The 21,046-nt window shown below is 37.2% G+C and overlaps 1 protein-coding gene across 1 annotated transcript in view; it reads left to right on the forward strand.

Annotated features, from left to right (window-relative positions):
- The first annotated feature begins 17,264 nt into the window (after positions 1-17,264).
- prkg1b (protein kinase cGMP-dependent 1b) overlaps positions 17,265-21,046 on the forward strand; it is a 143,946-nt gene continuing 140,164 nt past the window's right edge. Inside the window, exon 1 of the mRNA XM_006630376.3 lies at positions 17,265-18,544. Within this exon, the coding sequence (XP_006630439.1) occupies positions 18,279-18,544 (266 nt within the window). The 5' untranslated portion in view covers positions 17,265-18,278. The remainder of the gene's footprint in view (positions 18,545-21,046) is intronic.

A 21,046-nucleotide genomic window follows, 5' to 3' on the forward strand; every position in this document is an offset into this window, starting at 1 on the left:
TTCAGTGTCCTAGCAAGCGGGTTTACAGTCCTAGCGGGTTAAACTTTAACCAGCTCTATCTCCTCTTGGATGTGGCCCTTTGACCAGAGACATGATCACTGTGGCTTAGCTGTTAATACATGGCACAACATTCACAAAATAAATTTATACTATAAATAGATGCAATCAAATGCAATTAAAATTTATTTTTTATATTATATCCTCTGAGTGAAGTCATGTTTTTTGGTTTGTTTCAGTCTCATCATGAATGCATCTAACACAAAAGTGTAAGATCTTCATTGTATAGTTTAAATACATTAAATGGTTTTTAGTTCAATGAGAAACGTCTCATATACAAAGGGACCTGGGTCTTTTGTAGCTGTACAACCGTCGTTCACTGCTACATTTATCGTCTGAAGATCACTTCAACAAATTGATCTTGTCAGAAAAACAAAACCCCCTCAAACTTACTTAATTGCTGTTCCTCAAATTAAAATTTCATGTAAAATACTTCTGAGAAAAAGTAAACATTTCATTCTACAGATTCAAGCATTTCAAGTAAATGCAAACATTAGATTCTGTTATCCCTAAGGTCTGACCTTTTTTGTCAAGAAATTAATTATCTGTATTACCAAGAGTTATAAATATTTTGCTGCTTGACTGACTTGTGTGATATTTGCAGGATTTCCTTTGCTGCAGTTTGTCCTGTTCTTCAAGTAACGATGAATGGAAAAGTATTAAAAGCAATGCATCAGGTTATTTTTAACCACTCAGTTTAAACAACTACAGATAAACTGATTTTCTTGGCTTAAGGATAATAACACTGTAGGATTCTGTGTCGAGAGAGATAAAACAGGGATAAAACATAAGGGTTATTTAGAATCAGAGTAAAACCAGTAAACAGTTTACTAAAAAACTTAGACAATGTGAAAATACAGATTTGTATTTCATTGTTATCCTGTCCTGACAGCACAATCTAATGTTTGCTGTATGATGTTGTTTATTTGTATTAGATACCATGAAGACTGGTATTCCATGTGACCTTGCTTCTTGTGCATCTCACAGTGAGAGAAGGCAGGCATGCAACTCACAGGCTCTGCACACAAAATGACAGACGTTAAGCTGAGGTTTGATCTTTAAATATTATTATATTTAATTCCTTCTGTTCTGTTCCTCTTGGAATTTTTAATAGAGTGATAATGGAGATACATGGAGGTAACCATGTATCTGGACAGTGAAAATCACCCCTTCTTTAACACTACAGTATTGCAAGAGCATTTTCTCTCTCTGTTGATAAATATATAAATATAATCAATCATATACTGTGGCTTAAAAACAGCAATGACGGAAGATACTTTGGTAATGGAATATTCATCATTTTAATGAAAGTGACAGCTCAGTTTTCAGAAAATCAAGGAATGACAGGCTGTGCAGGCCTGTTTGTCATTGAATTGTTTCTCTTTTTCTTATTGCATATCATTTTTTAAGATTTAATTGAAGAATTAACATAAGTAAATAATTTTCTCTTTGAAATAAAAGCTGGATAAAATTGTTGTTGTTATGATTATTAAGTCTGCCTGCTATTTTTGTGCTGCCTAATGAGCTTCTCTGAGACAGATACAGACAGGAGCTTTATAAATTCAGAATTTCAAATCACGCATAAGCAGTTTATATTCCACCAGAGAGCAAACTTGTACCATAGTTCAAACGTTTTGAAGATTTGTGTATTGAGATCCTTGGCAGACACATAAAAGAATTTTGTTATTGGAAAAAAAAATAAAGTTCTTATCTTTTAGACATTGCCTTTGCTATGGAAATGACATGGCAAAAAAGCATTAGTGTTCTAAATACAATATCTGGGTCAGAGGTGCAGCAGCTTCAGTATTTTTTCCATTAGTGGTACACTTTGAGTGATAAGATGGTTTAATTTGAGGCACAGGCGAAACATCTGGTGTCGTAACTTCAGTGATGTTTTTCTCTTTGAGCTGGTTGTTCAGTGCCCCCAAGTGTTTTATCAAGGAATAGCTCTCATAGCAATTAGAAACGAACCATCTACTGTAACACTTCATGTGTTAGAATACAGTAGGTGTCTCTCTTGTCCTGAAGTCTTTATACAATACAGTGAAGATTCGTTTTGGTCCTGTGAAGTTTTTATCTTGTAGGAATAATCTCTTACCTGGTATATTCACTCTTTTACAACGTGCACACAACCGTCCTGCCATTGAAAATATCATTATTTTATTGTGGGTTCCCTGCACTGAAACTTGCATGATAAGCACTACATGTTCAACCTATGTTCAAATGATTTATGATTGATTCATTACAGCACGTTCCAGGACAGGAACCCTGATTTTGCTCACAAAAGAAGAAACCAGTCACTGTGTCCATTCATCCACACCAAGCCCACCCAATTAACAAAACCACTTCATGGTACAGTACATTCATTACATTTCAGTCTGTGTTTCTTTGGGAGTGCAACTTCTTGTTGAACACTATGTGTTCTTAAAGGTTTGTGTTTATTTTCTGAACTGTAAAATTTGTAAAAAAGTAATGCAGTAGTAATGTAGCAATATTTATGTGAAAGCAATGTTTTTTTCACTTGTATGTTGAAATTTGCAATATATCTCCACGCCGGGCTCTTCATGTCTCCAAGGGACACCTCTTTCTTTCTGGGTGACCTCGTTCGGCATTTTGTGCTGCCAATTGGAATTCATCAAGAGGCCACAACTGTCACTTTGGCACCACTGCAAAAAATAAGAAAACCAGATCTTTCTCTACTTGCATCGCTACAAATGTTTTCATAACTAATTGAAATAAGATGGTCACTTAATTACAGAAAAATCTACTATATATTTTCTGAAGTCAGATTTTGTGTAAATAATACTGGCAATGCTTTTTAGAACCAATATAATGAGGTATTTTTAACCAATGCAACTTAGCAAACATCTTTAAAAATAAACTTTTTGTTTACTCTTTCTTGAAATATTCCTTCTAGTTGATTTACAAAGAAATCTTTAGACGTACCGCTGATGAGTCTATTAAAATTGAGCTATTGATTTTCTCTCTAGATGAAAGTAATAGATGAAAGGCTTGACTGATGTCAGTCAGAGCTCCTGTGATCACTCTGGGGTCTTGCTCTGTCAACTGACCCGGATTACTGGGTTTCTGATATGTGGGAAAAGTAACTGTACTGCTGTTTGTATTGAAGTATTTGTAATTGACACACCCATTCCAGGTATTCCGTAGTATCAGGTTAGGGCAGGTGGCAGGTGGCAGGCTCAGAATTGAGCAGACATTGTGTGATAATTAAGGCTGACTTTTCTGAATGCCAAAACAGCCTCAAACCTTGCAAATATATTCAGCATTTCTGTGAGAAAAGAATAGCATTGTTTTTCAGCAGTCAACTTCAATACACAAATCGGTCAGAGCTTTCCATTCCTTGTGGTTTTGATTTTGTACCTGAAAAGTGAAATCTTAAGAGTATCCTGAATGTCAAGACATTGTCAGACAGAGATATACAAATATATGACCATCACTCCTTCATCTAATGGCATCAGCTACTGGCACAGTTTTTCATCAGCACAGAGGCATGTCGATGAGCCAGTCAGCCATGCTGACTCTCTGACTTCCTCCCTGTCATTCTGTGCTGCCCATCTGCTCGACATTATCATAAAGTCATTGCTTTCATCAGAAGACTGAGGACAGTTTCAATGTCAGGCTATAGCACTGTATCAAATCAATGAGTGGCAGGTAATATTATATCCTTTAACTGAGAAGTGGCTTGATGTTTGTTTATCACTGTGCCATCTAATGTGTTTTCTTTTCTCATAACAGTATTAAGATAGGAAGCATTTAATGACATGGTAACAGTTGAGTTGCTACTAGGATTTGGATTGAAATTAGGGAGAATGTTTTAATACCCTTCAATGTCAGCAAAAATGTTTGCCTCGGTTTCATTTCTTCCCCAATGGTGAAGAATTGTATAATCTTGAAAGGTACGGTATGTGCCAAGATAAATCCCTTGATGTACTGCGCAGAATGACACCTGCACTGAATCCTCTCTCACTCACATGACCCACCACGAGGAAGAGTGCAGTGAATGCCTTCCCTGGAGACCAGCAGACATGTAATGTCTTCATTATTGCATAAGGGTGTCAGCCTCACATTGTACCATTGATGTACAGTACCTATTGACACAAGTATGTTATATTTTAATATATACCAACTAATTAGTCAACAAAAAAGAAAAACAGAATCACTCAATAATGAGCTGCAGAGCTCTTTCCAAAAAGAACCTCTGTTGATCTGCAGAGGTAGTTTTGGTGGAAGAACTGAATTCTGATCTTCGGTCATTAGGTGTGTTTATGGTTCCTGAGTCAATTCTGTCTATTCACTTTGTTGTGTTTGTTGGCTGGAATACAGTACATATTCATGCTTGTACTGAAATATACCCCGAGTAACATATTTTCAATGTTTTTATTATTGTTTTCCACATTGACAGCGATTATTTGAGAACTAAAAAAAACTTCAATGTCCTCACACATGCACCTTAGGAGTCTGCAGTCTAAAGTTCCATTAAATGTATTACAGTAACTCCTATAATAAAATAAAAAGTTTTAGGTTACTCCCCAACGTTTTCTGTTGTTTTCTTATAAGGCAATAAACAGGTGTTAGTTTAGCAAGATGGTAAAACTTCTATGAATACAGCCCACTGAGTTCCAGTTACATAACACAAATAATGTTTTACTTCATTGTATCTTTTTATTGACATCACTTAAAACAGTTATAGATTTTACATACCCATAAATGTTCATAAATACCAGTCTCCATTTTTTAATAATTGAATTAAATGTAACAGATTTAAGTATGAGTCCAATTAAAGGATAATTTAGTGTATGTTTTCTAAGCTGGTACAAAGATCAGAAGACAGTGTATTCTGTGAATGGGTTTTTGAACCACTGTCTTATTATAGTAGTTCAATGTGATGTCTGATTGATATTTCCCCAGACACTGAAATATTTATAGTAGATGGCTAGGCATATTTTTTTTACCCCCAAGGGCTTCTTTCAACAACATGCTGGAATTTTTTTTTAAATCTTCATAGGCAGGAGCTAAAACACATCAGAGACATGTTGCTAAGGATGATAAAAATTAGATTGAGTACTAATGTCACACATCAAAAGAAGGTCCCAAAATTATGCAGGAGTGGGATTTTACAATATCCAGCTACTGTTTCTATACTGTATATCCAACAAATTCAGGACTGGTTCAGCTTGCCTGACAGGAGTCCATCTATAGAACTAGACACAGGGCTCAGGAATTTCTCAACTGCTTGCTGGCCAGAGCATCTGTTCCACAACCATGAGAGGGGTGATGTCACCAGAAACCCCTTTAGCTGTAGTAGAAATATTTGAGGGGCGTTAGGTGGAGAAGTTTATGGTATCTATAAAATCTGTCTGCATCTATCTTTAGTGCCAATAAACTTTAAGGACATATTTAAAATAAATCATTGCCTAAGAGGTTTCATTTTTCATGTTTCACATTCAAATTCATTCCGAGGACAGCTTAATGTAATCGAGAGTTTCCTGCAGAAATACAACTTTTTTTTTTCTTAGCATAATGGTGTTTCTTTCTTGGACACTCAACTCTTGAGTATAAGACATGATGGTGTCAATTTCAATTTAATATAATTGTGGCAATTTGTTCTTTTAGAAACTGAAAAGCAATAAACAGGATTTGAATGAATTATAGTCTCAAAATCAAACGAACAATGAGAAATGTTTGGGATTCCATACATTAAGACATACATTCAGCCTCTTTTGGGATTCCTGTTTAGGAAATCATTCTCCAACATACAGATATTCCAATTTAATTTCTTCAACAGTTTTAAGCTTTAGGTTTAAAAGAAACAACTGTATTTGCAAACATCTTTAGCACTGCATTCACAGAAAGACAGCAGAAAATAGTGTACAGTAGGTACAGTATAAGCTAAGTGCTGCTCCCTATCAAGACCTATCAAGCATAACTATGATTGTTATCAGTATGTTGCTCAAAACAAAACATACCTATCTGAATAGACAGTATAAAAGTCCAAAGAGGCTGGCATGGTGGCTACCACTGGAGTCCTGGGTTCCAGCCTGAGATACCTTCTGTGAGAAGTTTGCAAGTTCTGTCTGGGAATACACTTAGTTTCGCAAGATACTCACGAAGACATGCTGTCCAGTTTGGCAACTCTAAAGAGTCCCCCTTTGTGATTGTGTATGCCCTGCATGCAATGAACTGGCATCCTTGTGCCCACGGTCTTCCATATACATGCTTCTCTCCAGCCTGCTATCTGACTTCCTGGGAAACTAGGCATCAGTAAGTTACAATGTAGGCAGGGGTACATTGCAAACGTAGGAAAAATACCAAATTATTTAGTGTAACAAAATTATTCCAAGTAACACTGTAATGGTTAAGACTAATGATTGGTTATAGTGACATTTCCATGCACGAACTTTGTTAAGGTACATAAGTTATTAGATGATATTGTGTGACTAGTTTATTAATTTAAATGTCTTCAGCAACAAAAAAACAACACAGATTTTGAGGCATAAAAACAAAAATGACCCAGCTCTTTTGAAAATATAGAAATCATCTGGACAAGCTGGAGCAGGATCAATAACATTGCTAGTCAGTGACAATGACAGTGAAATGCACAATCATTTCCAGCAAAGATCAAATTCACTTCAGGTAGGCCTTGCTTTTGAAGAACTGAGATGTAGAAGCAGTGTTTCCTGTATTGATCTTTCTGTACTGCTGTTCTATTTATGTTCCCAGGAGTAGTTATTAATATTAATAAGTCTTGAAAGTGCAGTGTTATAAGACCTCGTTAGCCTTTCAGGTGACATTTACAGACTAGGCATGCTAACAAATCAGGAGCTTTAAGCCAGACTTGAACAATAAGAAATAATTTGTCGTCTTTAAACCATGACTGGCTCATACTTGATCCCATAGGTCTCACTGAGCACTTAAGACATATCTTTCTTTTTGTTTCTGTTTATTGCCTGAACTGCTCAGAATTCATGCGCTACTCTGAATCCAGCACCAGTATTGAATCAAGTTATCAGAATACCAGTGTGTTCTTCAAGGTGCATGCATAATTAATCAGAATATAAAATAAACTGAATGCTGCTCAATTACAACATGACTTCAATTTTAATGTCTAAAAAACACATAACCTAAAGAAGAACTTAATTTCTCCCCAAGACTCCTGTCTGGAACATCTTCATCTCCTTAAAAAGAACACGTGGTGGTAGAATGTACAATATCTTATCAAAGAAGTAGAAACATATCCATGTAACTGAAAGCCTTTTAACAGAAAACAAGCTTACCAAATATTTTTGGAACAATCTTTGAAAAGACAGTTTTTGAATCCACAGGCTTTTATTATGTTTGTACAAGCTTTTGTCTCCTTATCTGATATGGACAGTGTAATTTTCCCTTTGTCTGGTATACCATCATTAAAACCCTTTTAACATGTTTTGATGGCACACATAAGTGTCTATATTTCAGAAGTAAGCAAAGAATTATTTCTTTGTAGACCACTAACAGATCAAATTAATTAATGTTTACAATGTTATCATAATCATTTCCATATGCTTCTCTCTCGAGACTAGTCATCTGGGGAAGACTGCATTTCTTTTTGAATCCTTTATCTGCACCAGTTCATTGCTATGGTTTTTATGGTATTGGTATGGTTTTTTTATGTGATTCATAAGCCAATGACACTGCCTTATGGAGAATTATTAATGTAGTGTCCATTCACATAAAGGGTGACAAAAGTGAATCAACATATTGTAGACCAATAAGTCTGTCTTCTTCTATATGTCAGGCAGCAGTGTGAAGCAGTAAAGCAATAGAAAATTCTGGACCTGTACCAGAAGACCTGTGGGTTCAAATCCTGGGTGACTCAAGGCTGTCGTAGCCATGAGCAAGGTTCTTCACCTGATTTTCTGCAGTAAAACTGCTGGCTGTGTGAGCAAAATAAACATATATTGTATGGAAACAATAGTAAAAGTAGAACTACCTAGATGGAAGTAAGATTCTCAAGGATGGCCAACATGGATGTAGCATTGGTAGGTCTTGTTTAATTAAGATGGTATTTTTTCTTAAACAAGCAACCCTGCCTAATAGACTAATCAATTATTAAGATCTTAACAAAATAGGAGTAATAGCTTACACTGTAGAACCAGCAAATAAATTCTGATGAAATTCAAGACTAGGCAAACACTTACCCTCTGAGGGTTTAATGTAGATAAGTTCAGACTTTTATGCAGGTAGCAAAAACATAAACTAGAGATACAAAATTGGAAACACTAAGCTTGATTAAGCTACTTATGATTTTTTTAATACATCATCTATATCTTCTAGATAAATAAAACAACAAGCAAAATGTTAGTATTCATAAATGAAAGCACAGAATTGAATGAAGGGATGTTATATTAAAATTGTACAATGCACTAGTAAGACCTCATTCAGAAATTGTGTACAAATGTGGTCAGCACATTATCTAAAAGATATTGCTGCTTTGGAATCAGTCCAGAGTCACAAACATTAGCAGTCTGCAAGAAGGTGAAATCATGTTATTTTTGAACAGGCTCTGTCTTGGCTTCATAGCTTCTAATTCTATTACTCATGATAACAGAATACTTTTGGATTCACAGTAAAGGTTCTAGAAAAAAAGGTAAAGAGAAATTATCAAGAAATTGCGATTATTGTTGTTGTTGTTAACATTTTTTGGCTGTTTTTGTTTTATTTGTAACTGAATAACAATGTTAACAGTGTGAGTATAAATCAATTTACTTTTAGATGTTTTGACCACTTCCAAGTATGTTTTAGTCTTAATTAGGATGAAAGACCTCCAGGGGCTGTGGAACTGGCTTCATTTGTGAGAACGCTACAGACGAGAAGCAGTTTCATAGCCCATTTTCAGTTTGCATTGCTCCAGGACTTTTCTCTCTTCCAGGCCATTGTTTAGACACAAGACCAGAGCGCAGGGCCTGTGAGCTTTTCCACACATCAATGAGTCTCCTGTACATACTCTCTTAAATCTTACAATCGGCCTGATGTAATGAAAATGCAGTGCTTTTAACACTATGTTTATCACAGTATGTGTGTTGCACCATAAAGCCTTTTAAATCAACAATTAGCAAAGAACACTTACAGTAAATCCTTTGCTGAGAGGGAAAAGCTTTGGCCCCATAGTTCCAGATCACCTAGAGAGGACAATAGAAATGAGTAAGTGATAAAACCTAGTTAAACTAATATTGCTTAACTGCTAATAGTTGCTCAGAGATGGGATAAGCTCTGGGATGCCATGACCCTGACCATAAATAAGCATCGGTCTGAGAATAGATGGATGCTTAGAGACACCATTACAAACTTACTGAATGCAGTATGCGAAAAAAAACAACACAGAAAAAAATGTGCAAGTCTTTTTCATTGCTACTGTATTTTTTTTGTTTATTGTGTTTTAAGTATCAATTTTACTTTCCATTAAATTATATTTTATATTATAATTAAATGTTAAATTATAAACAGAAATTTCCTTTACCAATTTTGCCCCCAGTCAGACATTTACCCCACCAAATGAGAAGACAGATCAGTTCACCTAGACCTTTGCAAGGAACTGGTTGTATCAGTGTTCACTGCGTTGCACATCATCAGATCTTATAACACTGGCCGTACACTGGCCATACAAAAATGTAGAAACTTTAACTGGTTTTGATGCATTCTATAAAACCAGAATAATTACTGTGCCAGTCATGCTCACTCCTACAGATAGCTGGTTCTTTAAATTGTGTTTTATGAAGTGTTCTTTAGTTTCAGTATTATTAATTTATTAGGCTAACGCTTTTATGTAAAGCATTTGTATCCATTTATGCAGCTGTGCTTTTTACTGGAGAAATCGGTACCTTGGTCAAGGGTACAACAGCAGCTTCCCAACTGAGAGACGCAACCTTCAAAGTATGAGTCTAAAGCCCTTCCACCACTCTTCATAGCTGCCTGTTAGACAATGTGTCAAGTGAATCTTGTGGCTGGTTGCCTAGAAGCAACTCACTTAGTCCTCTCTTGGTCCACTCTAGTAGAAAGACTCGACTAATAATCTCCCCCAGTCTCAGTTTCGTATGTGTTTTCCTGCATAAAACATCATAATACAAGCTTTCTGGCCTTTTCAGAAGAGCATGCGTTGAGTATACCTGTACATAAGATACGTACTGAAGTTTATTTTCAAAACTCATAATTAAGTGAAGCTAATTGACTGTTTCTGTTTTTTTCTTTGCTGTCTGAAGCATTCAATTTAGCAGTCTTTTACAGCGAGCATCTGCAGAAGTTCTTGTGATCTGTACGCAGTGCTGTAACACAGATGAAGACCTTGAGGCTAAGTGAATCCCTGCGACATTGTGAAAAATGTACTTTACCATTACACAGTGAGTATTGTTTTCCATATACTGTACATGCATCTGCGATGTGCAGTTTATACTCGCGTAACTTTAGCTATTTCTGTCTTTTTTCAAAATATGCATATTTAAAAAAAATAATACAGTATCCAATCCTTACTCCTTGTAGCCCCAGATTGTGGTCAGAAACTATTTAAACACTGAAAAAAAAACAGCTGGCACTAGAAAGGACATTTGAAGAAAGATAGTTACTACTGTCTACCAAATAACCATAATAATGTTAATAATAGGAAGATTGCTGTATTATTATTTGTTCTAATATAATAACAGTATAACATTATTATACTTTATCTTAGGAGTTGGTCAATATTTAAAACTGAGAGCAGGTAATTACTTCAGTTTTTGAACACCAGGATCAGATTACAGTATTGTACATGCAAGTGCTTCACAAATTACAGATTCTGACAATACGGGTGATGGGAGAGAGAATGTCTGCATGTGATCCCTGGTTAATTGGACAACTAGAGCAAAAATAATCCTGTTATAGCTTTGCAAACAAAGTGAGAAAACAGACCTAAAAATAAAAAAAGAAAAGGAATAAAATGGGATTTCTGAGAACAGGGGAAAATAGGATTAACACTTTACAAGTCACAGATGGATAGCATCTAGATGTGAAAAACCATGTGTATTTTCCTTGTGCCGATAAGGTCCATTGCATTTCTAGCCCTAAAACATAAGAAATTGAACATGAACCACATTATTAACCTCAGATAATTTTTATGAAACCTAAAATTGAACACACATTAAAAATGGGAGTGAGAAAAGAAAGGAGAAATTACAGTGTAAGTAAGGTGACACTTTTTACAAGCTAAGTCTGTCTGCTTTTAACATCAGCCACCTGGAAGGTGAACTTACAGTAAATGGGAGGAGACATTCCTGCCTCTAACCTCTGCTGGTGGAGGCTTTGACTTCCAGTTTGTGCTCAGTGTGCATTTAAAAATACCTGCCAAGTGAGTCTTTCAAAAGAAAAGCTGCGGTGGATTATTCAGGGAACATGATTCTGTAGCCCTATCAGAAGAGTAAAACGTATCGATCTTGTAAAATGTGGTCTTCTCTTAGAGACCCTCTAGAGTTACAGCAAGGGGATGTGCGACTATTACAGGAAAGGGGTGACTAATGTCTGCCTGTGCTGCAGTGTAAACTGATCTGCCCCTTGCCAATTAATAAGACAGTTGTTTATTCTAATGTGATCTCTTTTTAAAAAAATAAATTAGATGAATTTGCAGGATTATGCATGTAGGATTCTGATTTAGCAAAGGCTAAAATATCTGAAAAAAGCAGAAAGATATCTTCAAAGCAATACAGTCAATCAGTATTGCTTTAAATATTAATGTCCATTAAATCCACCTTGAATCTCTAATAATACACTGCACATTATATGTTTGCTCATCTTTGTTTCTGCAGCTCATTATCAGCATAATACTGAGCAGTTGGCTTGATTATTAAGTTAGCTTGCAGAGAATATATGTTAATTATGATTATAGGCTTTCGTAACTGTCAAATCATACCAATTAATTTTGAGTGGGTCAGTGCAAATGTTAGAAGGGGGAAATACTATTGTGCCCATATGGTTATTTAGCTAAAACCATGTATCAAACATACAGTATCTTACTAAAATATCACAGCTGGAATGGAAATAAAGCAATCCATTCAGCCATTTTCTAACCAATCAAGTAAATTCAGGGTTACTGGGGAGCCAGAACCTATCCCGGTAAGCTACAGGCACGAAGCAGGAAGCCCTCTGGATGGGTCGACTGTCCATTGCAGAGCAATAAAGCTACAGTATTTACAAAAGGAGTCACTTTAATTGTACAGGAAAATCGTATTTTTGTTTTATATATGTTCTTAATTTATGAAGTTATGAAGGTAGTTTGGTACTGCATGACTGTCCTCTTTTTCCTAATAGCAAAAGACCACTAATATCATGGGATTGATTTACTTCCCTTTACTTTCAAAACTAAGCACTGCCAAATCTTAATTACTGGACCTGCATTATTTAAGAGACATAGGAATGCAGTAAAAAAGGTACAAATGACTGGAGGCCATTCAGATCATCTTACTTGTTCTGTTATTAGTAATTCTAAACAGGTTTCAGCTCCCTTTATCCTAAAACTTATAGTTTAACTTATACTTTCACTTATCATGTTAATTAAGAATTCGTTACAATACAGGACCCAGTTCATCCACTGCTGAGATGCAGCCCCACTACACAGCAGATCAGGTAGAGAAATCAAAATTGCTTCACCAACTGCAAGCCAAGAATATAATTTAGCCATGACAGCAGTTCCCTACCCTTTCAAAACGTTGAATAGGATCTTTAATGCCCAAGGATCCCATTTGCTTTTATACTTAGAATTATCTTAGACTTAGAATACTTAGAATTATCAATAAGTAATCTGAAGCTTAAAAGTGTTAAAACATTGCTATTATATTTTATATGTATATTTTATGCAGATTTATGCAGATGTCTTTTTTTTATTTCTGGTAGCTAGAATCCATCCAGAAGAAAAAAACAATGGCAAAAGAATGGTGTAGATTTATTAGGATGCACTGACAGGCATGTAGTATAGACTTCATTATAAAAATGTTATTCTTTATATTTTTGTAGAAAAGTTGCTTTACAGATTTGAGAATGATTCTGCTTTTATGAACAGTTTCCAACACCTTTTCTTTGTTTGATAGCAGATTTTTACAACCACATCTTCTGGGCTTTTTTCTTCAGCCTGTCTACAGGATTTTGTTTTTGTCTTTTTAACAAATGAAGCGGAGCACTGATTTTGATACAAATCAATCATATAAAAGTTACATTATCATACAGTAACTGTGTTTAGCCTGGCAGCCATCTTACAGCTCACCGAAATTCTGAAGTGACTCCCATGAAAGCACACCACTTGCAGCTTTTAGGTTAAAGATTAAAACAAGAACTTTGTGCCTAACTTAACTTTAACAGAGCACATTCTAACCGGTCATTGTGACTTGTTAGTATTAACCAAGTTATGGCCACAGGCCTTGATGCATTCCAGTGTTTTACACATATCATAAATTTCCATTTGGAACAGCTATTAAATACTACTGATCTGGAGAAAGGACATTTGGTACCTGAGGCACCAGTATTATATAACTCTAAGTCAAATTTAACATTGTGTCTTTGAGGCAAATAAGAATTATGATGAGAGGGATTATTTTTATTGTACCTCGAGTTACATTCCACAATCGTATTTCTGAATTGAAGAGTTTATTTGGAGTGGATGTAGTTCAAAGCATAAAAAATGTTTATTTCATATGTTGTTCTGCTATGATTTTTCATACACCCATTGGGGGTGGTGTAGCATAATCAGTAAGTCTCTGGACTGTTAACTGATGGGTTGCGGGTTCAAGTCCCTAGTGCAGAGCCTGCTGTTGTACCTTGACCGAGATTCTTTAGCCCACTTTTTCCAGGCATCCCAGTTGTGTGAAAGGGGACCAGCGCTGCTGGGTAGCAGAGTAACCAGTGTTCTGTCCAGAGAGGGTTATGTAATCTCTAGCCTGCCTCAGGCCATGAAAACCAGAATAAGATCTTGCCTGATGAGCCAGTGTGGAAACTGCCTTTTATATCTACTGTATGCATGTTCTGCAAATAAACCATTTATCTAACTTATTATTTAAATCATTAAAAAAACACATGGAGAAGGATCATATTACCTTCAGAGGAAAGGTCATATCAGCCCGTCTGTCGTGAGCAAAAAAAAACAGACCTGCCGCGCTGGTGGAAGTGTTAGAAGCCGCAGTCATGCTGTGGCCCTCTCAGTGTCAGACAATGTGTGGGTGGCTTGAGAGAGACTTCCACGACTTCCCCTGGCCAGAACAACCCCCAGGACTCCCTGAGTGCCAGCTGGAGACACTTGAAGCCCAGGAGGGCGGGGGAAGGGTTGTGGGCAGAGCCAGGGTGCTGATAGAAAGAAGCTTTCCTACACTTGGTGGTACAGTACGTTTCAGGAGCCTACCTTAGTGTCGGGATGTTACAAGGCAGCTCAAAGTCAGTTCGCAGGGCGATGGTCATGCAGGGCAGCCCAAAGGCGGTGGGCAGACAGGGTCTGAGTGGGTAGTTGTTTAGCTTATTATTCATATTAATCACATTAATCTCATTTACTCTCTGTCACCTCTCTCGCTGGTCTGTTGTGGACTCATTTCCTTTCTTTCCTTACTGATTCATTGTCTATCACTTATTACTGCTTATAATCTCCTGCAGTAAACAAATTAAACATTGATGTAATAATTACATCATTATTTTTAAAAACATAGTATAAGCAGGACATAAATTAGGAAGTCTGGATTTCATTTCATTTTGGAAAAAGTGTATATTTTTTCCTGAAGAATGATGCTGAAACATCCTATTAACAAGGGCAATCTGTCCTTGGCGCACAGATAAATCTCACGTAAGTAGGGAGGGGAACTTGCAAACTACACACAGTGTCACAACTGAGCACAGAAGCCTATCACCAGCGCAGAATGGTAAACACAGTCAGAAATACTGTTCACTCACGGCGCTGCCCACGGTGCTTTTACACCACCCCTACCTGTATGCTCTCCATAATATCCCACATTTCAAACACTCCTTTATAACTACACTCCGTTCTCTATAACATATTAAGACACAGTGTTTTAGCAAAGAAGTACTGTAGGAATACACCGTAACACATGCGTGAATGTACAGTACTGTATTTTGAAGTAGGCCAACTGTACAGTATATGAGGTTGTAACAGAATCTGAGACAAATGCCGTTGACGTCAGGTTGCAAACACCTTTAAGGTGACGAGTTATAAAACACCAATGTCCTCCTGCACAATTACGGCCCCATATATCACAAAAAAACACACACAATAGGAGCAGCGAAAGTATTGCCAGTCTCTATGACCAAGAAGCAGTACAGCTTCATAGCTGCATTCGCTCTGACATACAGTATACGGAGATGCTGACTTCCGAGCAGTGGGATCTAAGCCAATAAGAGAACATTCCCAGAATCAGATGCAGTTTTGCAATTTATCTTCAACATGCATGGAAGATCGGAAAAATAAAACCGCTTATCATAGCATCTGAACGATGTTACAAGTACAGGTTCTAATGTTTATTAGAAAACTTTTAGGAAGTATTATGTAAACACATTTCTATCGGAATACAAAGTACTGTATATACTGTGTGTATTACAGAATTGATTATTTCAAGTCAAGTGTATTTTCGCACAAGATTGCTTTAGGGAAGCTATAACTCCCCTCGACACCTCTGAGAAGCCTCCACTGGACTTCATCCTAATGAAGGCCAGGACCACACGCCATCAATTTCATCACCAATTCAACGGAAGTCAATCCTGCTGTAGAATAAATATTGTACCGCAAAGTCCTGTCGAGATTTCAAACACACTATTTGGTGATAAAGATGATGATGGAGATGTTATGGAGATGATGATGCGTGTGTTTTTCAGGTAGGTCATAATATTTTGGCTGCGATGGAGAGCTTCTTGTTTCTGAGTAGCGAGAGCTTTATTATTTATTGCAGCGCATCACATCCACATCTTTATTAAGCAATCAGTGCCACCAGGTCAGTAAAATGTTGTATCTTTCACAAGGTGGCGCTTCTCTACAGCTGTTAGTCTTGGGACCTTACTATAGCTCACAACTGTCAGATTGTCTATGGTCATGTTTTCGGTATTTCAGTTCATTAACCATCCGTGCAGGATGAGTCATACGTGAATTTCCAGACAACATCTAAGAATGATTCCAAAGTGCGCTTTAAATGCTGATCCCTGTTGTCAAGCATCTCTTCAATTGTGAATGTTTTCTTAAAATGATCTTCAAAGAAAGAATGTCACAATAGTTAATATTTAAAATAATGAATCCATATATATATTACTGTACAATGTGCATTTCACGTTATGGACCTTTGCCAGAGTAGATGCTTAACATATAGGTTCATTGGAATTTAACACAAAAACTGACAATCTCCTTAATTATCCTGCTTTTTCAAAAGCACACGGGTGCTTGCATTAGCCTCTAGGTGTTCAATTGAACAGATTTCGAGTAAGACGACATACAGTCGGGAAAGATTAAAAACTTTAAGGAGATCTTTGAAGGACGAATTTTGACCATTTTCTCCGTGAGTTATCACACAATCGTATAAGCTAGGTGCATTCAAATGGAGTGATGATTAAACGTTATGTTTAGAGCTCAACGAATGAGAAATGCGTGTAGGTTTTTTTTTCTAAACTATTATCAGTATTAGGGGAGGTTCAGTCACTCCTTACAGCGCCTGGGAGGTCTTGGGTTCCATTTCGACCTGGGCGGGTTATTCGCGTGGCTTTTCTCGTCGTGCTCCAGTGTCCTCTTGCCCTCAGTCGTGCCAGGTCAATGGGTGTCCCACACCTGTCTGTGGATGAGTCCTGCGAAGGACGGGATGAAGTGTACATTTTGCTCCCTCATGCTTCAGGGATAGGAATAAGCGTACGCGGCTTTTCTATGATGGGTAAAGGAATTGATATCCTTCGTATATGGTGAATTTTTCGATTTATCACCTGCATCTTGGTCGTGCTCCTAGCTATTGTAATTTTTGACTGAAAAACAAAATCCTAATGTTACCGCGCAGAGGTAACAAGTTTCCCTCTTTTGGTCTGAACGTTCAACACAGTTCGCCGGAACCATTCAGTTTCTGTGCACAGCTAACACCTACTACAGTCAGTTCTGCATACTAAGCAGCAGCACGTAACTCCTCCTACCAAACCTCTTGGAACTATTTCAAGTCGGAACAACCCTGCTGCTGGTTGTAAAAGATGTTTTTATGACTTCGAGAGGCACTTCTGATCTTATAAGCAACTGTACAGCGAGTCGCGAAGTTGTGCTCTATGAAGTTGAACTTCACAGAAATGCAGTACTCTGTACTGTGCTCTTTGATACTGCTTGTGGGGCAGGTCGATGGAATGTGTTGCAGGATGTACTCTCCAGGTTTAGGTTTTATGTCAATACCGAATTCTAAACCTTAATGTTGATGTTTTCCGCGATAACAAGCACGCAAGCTTACGGACAACATTTTGAGACATAAAACTTTGCGAAGCCTGTTCGTAATAGCTTCATTCGGTTGAAACACGAGGTGTTCCTACTTAAACGCCCAGAACAACAGTGAAGAACGAGAAAAGCAATAGGCGACGTGACTTCAATGACTTCGAAAGAAAGACACCATGCCATGCTTTTTCGTGCGTGTGTGCGTAGTTCAGCGATATCTTGTATCTAACGATGAAAACATTGTCTTCAAGAAGTAGATCGAGTTACAGAGGACTGCGTCACCCTTCGGATCACATGGTAATTGCTGCTATTTCAAGGATCAAGTCTTGAGCTGAGAGACACAGATTTTTTTTTTTCCTTTTTTGCCATCACTTTGCGTTAGAGTGTTATAGATGCTGTCACGGTGGTTTGGAGTATTGCTACAGCTCTGACCAGACACTGCCTCATCGCCGGTGTGTGCTTACACAAAGTGACTGAAGGGCTCGGGAGAGGAAGGGCAGCTCTAATTGGTTTCTCAATGAAAGATAATCACCAGTTCCCTGGAGGATCTGCGGATTTGCGCTCAGCAGATACATCGGCGGCTTTTTTAGACATCCTTTCTTTCTTTTTTACAGCTAATTCAGCAATAAGTAGGTGGATCGAATAATTCTCACATCACCCATTAGTGTCAGGTCTCTCCCTCAGAAGCAAAAGGGCTTTACCACTGGATCCACTGGATTGTGCTAGCGTTTGTTCTCCAAAGGAAAAAAAAGTTTGTACGCGTGTGAAAATGAGTGATCTGGAAGAAGACTTTGCTAAAATTCTCGTGCTAAAAGAGGAGAGGATAAAAGATCTGGAGAGGCGTTTGGCGGAAAAAGAGGAAGAAATCCACGAATTGAAGAGGAAACTGCACAAATGTCAGTCGGTGCTGCCCAGCGCACAGATCATCGGACCTAGGACCAGGCGAGCCCAAGGCATATCAGCAGAGCCACAGACTTACAGATCCTTCCAAGACCTCACTAGACAAGCCTTTAGGAAATACGCTAAGTCGGACAGGTAGGGAGATTTTTAAGTAAATCCAATAATTGTAGTAACAGTTTGCCCACAGGTTTTGTCTCTTCTAAACACATTTAGAAGTTGTTTATAAAATAATCTCAAATGTACTTGATAAAAGGCGCATTACCAAAGTTATGCTTTTTTTGACCGTCACGTACTGTATGAAGCTACAGTATTTTAGCATGTGAACAGATAGTTTAAAGGGACACCTATACTAAGAAACTACAGAATTGAACTCACTTCCTTCGGTGCATGTCCAGGCATTTTTTTCCCTACTGCCTAGCATTCCCATAAAAAAAGGGATGACGCAGCTTTAAGAGAAGAAAATAACACAAGGCATCAGTGAGTTTCATTGATCTGATCCATCATATAATCCCCACTGGAAATTAGGCAGAGGAAGTACAAGGCATTATAGGCTTTTAGTAGCTGGATGCTAACAGAAATGCAGGTTTAAGATATTTAATACTCCATTAGAAAATGCTTTGTTAGCCCATATGTTTCCCTTGGTCTTCCTGTGCTGTTTTTCTTTGGGTTTTTTTTGTAGTATATTGATATTTATTTTTTCATAACCTTATTTACTCTGGTGTTCTAGTTAGTACCTCTGCTACTTACTGTAGGATTATACAGATGTAAGAACCACTTCAGAACATCCCAGCCCAGGGAACCGTGACAAAATAGCTGTATTTGAAATCATTGCAACGTAGACAGTTACCATGGAGATAGGTGATATTAGAAACTGAAAAGAGGTGAATGGACACTTCTGTGAAGAGCCGGGTACCTGTTTATAAGAGAAATGCCTATCAAAGCACTTAAAGGTTACTTGATAATATTTAGGGCGTTTATTGTTAAATAGAGCAGCACACGCAGACACTACTGTCTTTACACTCTAAAAAGACAATGAAAGGAGTACAACCTACAGTACATGTAAATAATGACACAGTGTCATTGGAGACACGCTCACAATATCATATGCTTCGTATCTGTTTTACCGTTGCCTTCTTTACTGTTTAAAGTAACATTTTGATGTTTAAATAACTTTATTGTAACAACGCATTATTCTTACCCCCATACGACCTTCTTCAGTGACCTTTTCGCGTGGTTAGGCAATGTACTGTAGTTTGTCTTTATGGGAAATGCGTGAAATGTACTGTTCAGTTAACATAAACTAAAAGGTAAGCGGCTATTGTTTCCGGAAATAATATACAACATTGCATTAGCTAGTGTAACAAATGTGACAATTCTGACAAAAAATCAGCAACTTTTCGTTATTCTTAGTTGACATTAGCTTTAAGACATGCTAATAGAGTTTAAAGGCAGTAATAATATTGAGTGACTTGAGAGGCTGCAGTAAGGGTGCTGGGGGTGCATTGTAAACGACAGCTGTGGAAGCTGAAACACTTCTTTCAAAATCATTAAACCTCTCATGCAGCATTTGAATGAAATGGGACGTGTTCGATTTTTATCCGCTAGGATAGCTGTTCTCTAGTCAGTTTAGTGCCTTTGGGATCTGAAGCTTCAATGACGCATCTTAATTAAAAACAAGACTAACGGCGATTTTTTTCACCTCTTAAAATTAAAACCACGCATACTTACATTATATGTGAGAGGTCTGTACTATTCGTCCACTAATTATTTTTGCTTTTACATAGCTGAAGCTCATGTACAGTATATGCTGTTCACAATCATTTTAACTAGAGACTCTAATTTGTATAAAACATTATTTTTTGCTACGATTGCCCCCAAACTGCAATTAACAGTCAAAAGTAATAATTCTCAGAGTGTTAGCTGATCAACTGAAACACACGTAAAAGGTTTTTTCCTCTTGTGTAAGGGCTTTGTACTATTCAAACCCGCTGCAGTTATTGTGCTTTTCCAGTCTTGCACTCTGTTTGTTATAATGGAGGATAACGGTACCCACTTATCAATTTGGTAATAAACCACAGCTTGTAATCAGATAATACTTTACCCTTAAGGGCTGACCCAAGGTGAAACCGTGACAGCTGTCTGTCTGAGGTGACAGTGTTTGAGGGTAAAGAATTGGCTTTCTAACTTCAGTCTTACAAGGCATCCTTCCGGCACAACGTCTGTTTCTAAAATTGGTGATAAATATTTGATGCTGACTGGAGTCTGAATGGCTAAATGACTTTTTCCCGATAATATGTGGAATCGTTTTACGAAGGTACTTTTAAGTTTAACACTGTAATGCCACCGCCCATAAGTGAAACATACATGAAGTTTTAATCACTACTGCGCAGTAGATTAGAGCTGTTAACTGATTAAAAAATATATATTTTAGAGACAGCTGCCTTGTCATTTTAGTTTATTTCATGCCTTTAACGTTACATATGCTTGATCAGGCAACGTGAACATAACTTTACTTGAAATTGCATTTCTATAAAATGTAGTTGCAACACTTTATTACAAAAGTAAAGCAGAAACGGTTTCCAGGTTATAGTTTGAAATTCCAGGTAAGGCACTGTTGTTGTCTTTAATATTGCTTGA

Source organism: Lepisosteus oculatus, chromosome 4, assembly GCF_040954835.1.
Source record: "Lepisosteus oculatus isolate fLepOcu1 chromosome 4, fLepOcu1.hap2, whole genome shotgun sequence".
NCBI lineage: Eukaryota > Metazoa > Chordata > Actinopteri > Semionotiformes > Lepisosteidae > Lepisosteus > Lepisosteus oculatus.